Raw genomic sequence first — 9,431 nt, forward strand, 5'->3', positions numbered from 1 at the left:
CCTTAGTAAATCATAGAGCATGATTCATTTAGATACTCTTCCCTTATAAATTTTACATCTGAAAGGGAAAGGGCAATAAGGTCAGCTGCAAAAATAAATGTGTCCATGCGTTTCCAGCTCAAATTATCCTCTGCGTGTCCTTTGTAAATACTGACAGTTGTTTTTAAGCCAAAAGAGGGTTTGTGTTGGCGCAAGCTGTGGACCCTAAATTTGTTCTCTGTTCTTCAGGTATTCCATCGATTGGAAGAGTGACCTGGACAGCTTCTTCGACATCGATCCTGTCCGAGGAACCATCTCCACCAATGAGCTTCTGGACAGGGAGAGTATAGCCCAGCACAACATTTCAGTTGTGGCCACTAAAGTTAGTAAGTATGACTGTGAACCTCAGAAGTGATTCATAGAACGTCAGCTGTCTTAAATGCTGGGATTTTTTTTGCGGACTGATTCACTGTGACCCATCGCAGTGCAGTCAGTAGCAAATTCCATTAAAGTCTGCATTTTATGAGCATTCATAAAGTATGACCACTCTCCTGGAATATGTATCATTACAGTGTCTCTCCTTTCTCCTTGACTTAGTGAACTTAACATTTGATGCATTTCAGTGTTCTTAAACTGCTGATGAATTGATTGTTCCTTGCCATCAAGGTGGTCATTTATAGAAGACTCAATGATAAGACAATGATAATCTAAATATTTGTTTTAAAGGCAGTTGAAGATAATGGATTAATCCATAATCACTCTTTCATTTTTAATATATCATTATAAAATAATTCGCCCCTCAGTGACTTTTATTTTGATTAACATAAAAAATATATATATATATATATATATATATATATATATATATATATATATATATATATATACTGTGTATATATATATATATATATATATATATATATATATATATATATATATATATATATATATATATATATATATATATATATATTAGTCACCTCAGTTTCAGGGCCAACTTTTTATTTATTTTGTTTATTTTTTTATTTTTCCAGTGAAATGGGCTTCCATATGCTAGATTTTTAAAACCGTCAGATTATCATTATTTTATTTATTTATTTATTTGGGGTGGTTTGGAAGGGTTTACAAACTGCATTTCTTATGGACTTTTTTAGGAAGTAATTTGAAAAGCGATCAAACGGCGGCATCATAGATGTCATTGCTGTAATTGTGTTTGTGTCGGAAAAGATCTGTGGACTGAATAATGACGTAAATAAGCAAATCCATCGTCATCAAGTCGTCAAATCCTCCAAGAAGTCCCCAAGGCCATTATCTTGTTGGATATGTGGTGCTCAATCAAAATTACAAACGCACAGACTCGCATTCATTAAGACAGAATGGGGATGAGAGGTCATTAAAAGTTGAGCCTTCATCACCATGGTAACGGTTATTACTCACTGTCTCTCAAGGTTGCACTGGCGATATGCTAATTGTGATTTCTAAAGCTAATTTGGGAGAGACTAAAGCGAAGTCGGGGCTGTTAAACTGCCCTCCTGCCCTGCAATGGGAATTGTCCAGCCTGTTAAACTCCATCTTTATTCATATTCTATTCACTATCAGTGTCTTTTAGACAATTTTACATTCTGTTCTGTGGGCCCAGATGGATTCAGAGAAATCACAGACCACATAGTCTGACATTAAAAACTCATGGCTAAACTAGATATTATAAATATAGCCAATGTTATTCAAAAGTATATCTTGCTTCTTCATAAACTAGGCCTTCTCGGCTATTTTTGACTATGAATATACACACCAATACAGTTTATGTGTCTCATACATTAGCAACATCATATCTCACATTTTTTCAGTCGTCCTAATCAAATAGTTAATTTTAATTTAGCATGTCCCTAAAAGTTAGTTAGTCAAAACCAGCCATTTTTGCTTTCCTACAACTTATAAATGCTCATATGACCAAAATTTGACTTGTAATATCCTTACTTGCCTTGTACAGTGTCTTGTACAAAATCATGCTTGACAGCTTTTCTATAACTCTCAGAACCGGCGATTATGAGGTGCGGAGAACACCTGTTCAACACCATCACAAGCTAGTCTGGCATAAATTGCAGCTTCTTGTGTTTTTCCTCCCTCTCCTTACGTTAATGTCACACCAGGTGGAATTCCAGATGTTCGGGAGCCTCAGAATCATTTTGTACTAAATATGAAAGTGCTGAGGGAAGCATGAGTCAGCAGACAGTCTCCAAACACTTCATGCTTGTTGCACATCATGAAAACTTCTGCTTTTAGTTTCCATTAGGACAGCAAACGTACAGATAGCTACACTTAATTTGCATAATCCCTTCTGTGACGCTCATTACATACAATAGAGTCAGCTTGCTGAAGGGGAAACTATTTTACACTACAGCTAGAACCAGTATCTTTTACAGAATGTGTTAAGCACACATAATTATTTATTTACATCTTGTCCAGCATCAGTTGTAAACAGAGCAAAATGAATGTACTGTCCACATATAAGGCTTTTGTAGGGTACGCAAGCTGTCCGTCAAACCTACAAAGGAAGCAGAACTCTTTTATCTTAAGAAGACGCCCATTTTAAATATGTGATTAGAGCATTTTCATTTGTTTGAAGTCAGGCCAACAATAACCATCGAAGCACGAACATAAACATCTCAAGCACACATCCACTGTTATTCTGTCATAAAATCTAGCCTACACCATGATGGACGGTTTCTCCTTTATACAACAGCGCCATCTAGTGGCAAAATCCCTCATTTACAGTATTGTTCAAAATAATAGCAGTACAATGTGACTAACCAGAATAATCAAGGTTTTTCGTATATGTTTTTATTGCTACGTGGCAAACAAGTTACCAGTAGGTTCAGTAGATTCTCAGAAAACAAATGAGACCCAGCATTCATGATATGCACGCTCTTAAGGCTGTGCAATTGGGCAATTAGTTGAATTAGTTGAAAGGGGTGTGTTCAAAAAAATAGCAGTGTGGCATTCAATCACTGAGGTCATCAATTTTGTGAAGAAACAGGTGTGAATCAGGTGGCCCCTATTTAAGGATGAAGCCAACACTTGTTGAACATGCATTTGAAAGCTGAGGAAAATGGGTCGTTCAAGACATTGTTCAGAAGAACAGCGTACTTTGATTAAAAAGTTGATTAGAGAGGGGAAAACCTATAAAGAGGTGCAAAAAATGATAGGCTGTTCAGCTAAAATGATCTCCAATGCCTTAAAATGGAGAGCAAAACCAGAGAGAAGTGGAAGAAAACGGAAGACAACCATCAAAATGGATAGAAGAATAACCAGAATGGCAAAGGCTCAGCCAATGATCACCTCCAGGATGATCAAAGACAGTCTGGAGTTACCTGTAAGTACTGTGACAGTTAGAAGACGTCTGTGTGAAGCTAATCTATTTTCAAGAATCCCCCTCAAAGTCCATCTGTTAAAAAAAGGCATGTGCAGAAGAGGTTACAATTTGCCAAAGAACACATCAACTGGCCTAAAGAGAAATGGAGGAACATTTTGTGGACTGATGAGAGTAAAATTGTTCTTTTTGGGTCCAAGGGCCACAGGCAGTTTGTGAGACGACCCCCAAACTCTGAATTCAAGCCACAGTACACAGTGAAGACAGTGAAGCATGGAGGTGCAAGCATCATGATATGGGCATGTTTCTCCTACTATGGTGTTGGGCCTATTTATCGCATACCAGGGATCATGGATCAGTTTGCATATGTTAAAATACTTGAAGAGGTCATGTTGCCCTATGCTGAAGAGGACATGCCCTTGAAATGGTTGTTTCAACAAGACAATGACCCAAAACACACTAGTAAACGGGCAAAGTCTTGGTTCCAAACCAACAAAATTAATGTTATGGAGTGGCCAGCCCAATCTCCAGACCTTAATCCAATTGAGAACTTGTGGGGTGATATCAAAAATGCTGTTTCTGAAGCAAAACCAAGAAATGTGAATGAATTGTGGAATGTTGTTAAAGAATCATGGAGTGGAATAACAGCTGAGAGGTGCCACAAGTTGGTTGACTCCATGCCACACAGATGTCAAGCAGTTTTAAAAAACTGTGGTCATACAACTAAATATTAGTTTAGTGATTCACAGGATTGCTAAATCCCAGAAAAAAATTTTTTTTTGTACAAAATAGTTTTGAGTTTGTACAGTCAAAGGTAGACACTGCTATTTTTTTGAACACACCCCTTTCAACTAATTGCCCAATTGCACAGCCTTAAGAGCGTGCATATCATGAATGCTGGGTCTTGTTTGTTTTCTGACAATCTACTGAACCTACTGGTAACTTGTTTGTCAAGTAGCAATAAAAAATATACTAAAAACCTTGATTATTCTGGTTAGTCACATTGTACTGCTATTATTTTGAACAATACTGTAAGTCCTTATGTTATAGCCATTGTACATAAACAATGTTGTGGTTTTAATAAAAAGCTCACTAGATTTTAAGATTATTATTATTTTATTTTTTTAATTTATTGTAACATATTTGAAAACAAATTAACCCTGATCAATAAATATAATCATTGCTAGTCTTTTTAAACATATTTTGCAGGTGTTTAGCCACTAAGTGTGTCCCAATAGAACAGATTTGATTTCCAGAGAAACTTCAATATATATATATATATATATATATATATAATTATTTTTCATGACATATAGAAATGCATCGATTAGAATTCAATAAGAAAATGATAAATGTTGCCATATATTCAGTGTGTTTATTATCTGATTCAAATTTTGGACATCATTGGTTTGAAAATCGAAGTGAATTGCATTGAACTTTTAGTTAGCCAGAGCGTCTTTTAAAACTTCAACAGTGGCTACAGAAAAAGCTATTTGCTGCAGGACATTTGGGGCAGAAGCACAGGACCTGGAGAATGATGATGTGTCAGATCTCAGATAAATTGTAGCAAGAGTAATTTTTATTTTTTATAACGGACATCAGACGCCCTGGAGCCCCTGAAGCTAAAGTAACAAACAGCTGCACACACACACACACACATACACAGTTTCTCTCCAGGAAGATTGCTCATCTTCATCAAGATCGCCCACAGGTCTTGGCTTTATACGGGACCCCTGGGAAGGATGAGTTCAGATCCCTCGTTCTAAGCCTTCTCACCTTCTCCTCAGACATGCTGAGCCCATCTCACAGATCTGATCCATAAAAGTTTATTCCACACCGCAGAATTCAAACAATATCAGTGAGACGTGTTCAAACATCAACAGCTGTGCCAGAGAGGACACCGCTGACCTCGTGTGTCAGCTAGAAACTTCTTCTTTTTAGACAGACTTTTACCTTATATTCTTACCCAATAAACATTTTTGAAATTTGAAGAATAGAATAGAATAGAATATCACCCTATGAATAATACTTAAATTCCCTTTAATGTTTTCAGTGTAAAACCACATGATGGCAGTATACTGTAGTATATTAGTGGTTTGAACAGGATGTTCAGTACAGTGTACTACTTTGACTGTAAAGTATGTCCTCAGTCCTGTATTTATAATGTATTTTGGTTCCTCAGTGGAAGGTTGATGTCATATGATTTTAGTTTAATATTGCAAAAAATTGTTACAATTGAAGATAATTGTTTTCTAACTGAATATATTGTATGATGATGTATTTTATCAATGTGATGCACAGCTGAATTTTCAGCATCATTACTCTAGACTTCAGTGTCAAATGAACCTTCAGAAATCATTCTAACATGCTGATTAGAAAAAAAAAATATAATAATAATCTTGTGATTATATAATAATATAAAGTTTAAAAAGAGCAGCAATAGAAATGTGCATCATTGCTTACAGAAAAAAAAAAAAAACTAAACTTTTATAATTTAAAACATTATTATGTCATTTGGGTATATATTGATGTCAGTATTGTGATGCTTATCGTGGATATTGTGTGTGATGATAAATGTAAAACCATTAATGTATGATATTATGGAGCAAGATTAATTAAAAAAATATAATATTTTCTATTTTTAAACAGAAATCCTAAAAAATTGGCAGTATTGCTTTCTATATCCTTTAACAATCCATACATCCTTTAAAAATACAATAAGTAAAAAAAGTAAAAAGTAAAAAAAAAAAAAAAAAAAAAAAAAAAAAACCCTTTAAAATCATTCTAAGGGAGAGAAAAGTTTCCATAACTGAAGAACATTGTAATGTGTGCTTTGTGTTGCTCATGACATATGATATCTGATGTTTGTGTGGTTTGTGTAGATAACCCAGTGCTGACCAGCAGAGTGGCTGTCACAGTTCATGTGCTGGACATTAATGAGTTTCCACCAGAGCTGGCCATGCCTTACGAGACCTTCGTGTGTGAGAGCGCCAAAGTCGGCCAGGTGAGTCAACACAAATGGTTTTGTGTGCATTTTTGCATGTTTGCATGTCCAAAACCAATTCTGCTCTAATGAGCCATTTAAGATGATGTATGACAGACTCCAGAGTCTGACACTCTCATTAAATCCTGAAAGTGCACTATATTCCTGCTTTAGCCAGGTACAGTGTGTGTGTGTGTGTGAGCAATTCCTAATCTACTGTATCCTGCCCACTTACACCGAACCACTGAACCTCAGAGTAAACAGCAAAACCTTTCTGAAAACATGCTGTGAGTTATTTTATACAGTATTTTCTCCTATTGCATTTCTTTGTATATTATGCGTAAACAAAAATTAGTCATTTTTTTGCACATTTAAAACACACCACAACAATTAATGAGGTTAGTGGTTGCTAGGATGTTGCTATGTGGTTGCTAATGTATTTTTAAGTGGTTTCTGTGGTGTTGCTATGCAATTGTGATTTTTATTTTATTTTATTTTATTGTTTCATTTTATATTGTTTTCATAGTCCTGCTACACTAGGTGCCAGGTTTGAAAGTTTCGAGCCTTTTTCTTAGTTTGAATGGGGATGACACATTTCTGGCCAGAACGATGTGGTTTAATTGATACATTGGACAGGAAGAGCCTAGTGGGTAAGTGATACATTAGTGCTGCGCTAATGGTCCTACCCAGCATGCACCGGTGTCGCTGGTGACAGCCCTACAACAGGTGATGTCAGCGGGAGGGTGGGCGGTACAGACGTCTGTTAGCTACGGAAGATTGATCTGCTTGTAACGCTAGTGCACAGTGTATCATGATCGCTGGATTGAAGGCAGACTAATTGGTTTTAGATGCAGAATCGAGGAGAAAAACCACAGGAGCACTTGATTAAACATTGCTGAGCATATGCTGCCGGCTGCCACTTATCTACGTGCTCTTGTGACGAGTTTCTAACTAGCTTCATTTAATGTTGTAAGTGTAATTGTTTCATATACATAAAGCACTGCAAAGTGGATTTTTTTTTTCTTCTAAGGAATATATTATATGGCTCTATATCTCCATTAATTAAGAGCAAACACTGACTGTGACTTTGATTTGTCTATACTAATGTTAATTTCGTTTGTCCATAGAGAACTGAATGTGTGAATAGTTTTAATTAATAATGCATCATTTTTGCATTACTTTTTTTAGTATAAGAGATTAAAGGCACTAATGTGCACTAATAACCACCATACATCATTAAAACATTTCAGAAACCTTAATGTTTACCCTAAAACAAGTGATTAACCATTACAAGACTATATTTATGCAGTGTTACATATTTAAACACAATCTTGGTGTACAGCAGTGATAAAATATACGATCAGAGACTTTTTATGTTAAAGTTGCAGTCGGTGATTTTTGACGCTCTAGCGGTTGATAAACAGAACTGCTTGCGTCTTGCGGAAGAACATCGTAGCCGGAACTACTTCTCTCTGTTTATGTCTATGAAGAATCACAAAGGTACTGGGTTACTCCGCCGGTGTACCCCCGAAGCAATCTAAAATAGTCTGAATATAAACACTTATTATAGGTGCACCCTAGTGATTCAGGACAAGCTAAAAACACGGTTTGGAAAATGGATTCATGATGTACTCGCTTATTATATACATTTTTCTACATTTTGAACACATACAAAGTTACGGACCGCAGCTCTGATTGGTTGATTTCTTACCGGGAGCTATGCATTTCTGCAAATGGCAATAGGAGCACTGGGAGGAGCCAGAGGAGCTTGATTTTTTCACCGATTGTCTGTCTCATATTCTACTCTCAGGACATAATGACAGGTTTAACAAATATGTAAAAATACATTTTTACAAAAGTTACCTACTGCAGCTTTAAATGTCTTAAATCCTGATCAATAATCTTTCGGTTAACTCTGTGTCATCTAGGTGATTCAGGTCATCAGCGCAAGAGACCAGGATCTTCCTCAAGCTGGACAGAGGTTTTCATTCAAATCCCCTCAGGAGGGAGTGAAGACCAAAAACTTCACCATCAGAGACTTTGGAAGTGAGTCGGTCTTGTTATTTCTTAGTCAAGTGATTTACAGGTGCATCTCCAATTTGAATGTCGTGGAAAAGTTTGATTATTTTAGTATAATTTTGTATTTAATGAGTTCTTCTGTTCGAAAAAAAAAAAAAAAAAAAAAAAATATATATATATATATATATATATATATATATATATATATATATATATATATATATATATATATATATATATATATATATAATTATTATTAGATTTTTTATTATTCTTTGAACAAAAGAACTCCTTAGATTAAAAATGGTTTTATTTATGTAAAAGTCATAAAACTTTGTTTTAGGTAGTTGCTTATTATTTTCCATCGCAGCTGAAGCGATTCTTACTCTACAGTACACACTGTATATATATCAGCTGTTTTGGCCTTATGGAACGCCTGTCCTCACTTCAGGCATGAATGCTCGCTTACGATGTGATTTACTGGGACAAGGTGACAGTTTCTGCTGAGGGCAGTTCAGGAAAAAGAGAAGGAACAGGCTACCTGTAACATGCAAGACTTTCTAGAAAATGCTCACCTGTCAAGAAAATGTAGCCAGCGTAAAGTCACAGTGACAGGGTCAGGTGGGCTAATCAGAGTTCACAACCAGCAACTTGCAGCAGCCATGACACCGACAAAGTCTTTTGACAACATGTCATTTCTCTGACCGTTAACACACCAGCTTCAGTACTTTTTTGCACTAATTTTACAAAACAAACATCTACATTGTTATTTTCTCATTATAGCTGGGGGATTTGGTATAAGTAACAAGCTCTTATGAAACTCAAAGCTGTTTACTTCTGATTCCTTTTTTTTGTTTTTTGTTTTTTTTGGGGGGGATGGAGATTCACCGTTTTAGATATTGTAGCTGTGCTTTCCACAAGATGACTGCAAAATAATACTGTTATAATATATACTTTTATATGATTCAGTGCTAAAAAGTATTAAAAATTGAATTTATTTTGCATCTTGTGTATTTTTTAAACTTACTTTAGTATCACATTATTACATTAGAGGTATGAAATAATTCAGATGAATGGAGT

The 9,431-nt window shown here is 35.6% G+C and overlaps 1 protein-coding gene across 1 annotated transcript in view; it reads left to right on the plus strand.

Annotated features, from left to right (window-relative positions):
* The first annotated feature begins 237 nt into the window (after positions 1 to 237).
* LOC113080346 (cadherin-12-like) overlaps positions 238 to 9,431 on the plus strand; it is a 17,032-nt gene continuing 7,838 nt past the window's right edge. Inside the window, exons 1-3 of the mRNA XM_026252509.1 lie at positions 238 to 365; positions 6,232 to 6,353; positions 8,261 to 8,378. Of these exons, the coding sequence (XP_026108294.1) occupies positions 6,309 to 6,353; positions 8,261 to 8,378 (163 nt within the window). The 5' untranslated portion in view covers positions 238 to 365; positions 6,232 to 6,308. The remainder of the gene's footprint in view (positions 366 to 6,231; positions 6,354 to 8,260; positions 8,379 to 9,431) is intronic.

This window comes from Carassius auratus, unplaced genomic scaffold (assembly GCF_003368295.1).
Source record: "Carassius auratus strain Wakin unplaced genomic scaffold, ASM336829v1 scaf_tig00030964, whole genome shotgun sequence".
Taxonomy (NCBI): Eukaryota; Metazoa; Chordata; class Actinopteri; order Cypriniformes; family Cyprinidae; genus Carassius; species Carassius auratus.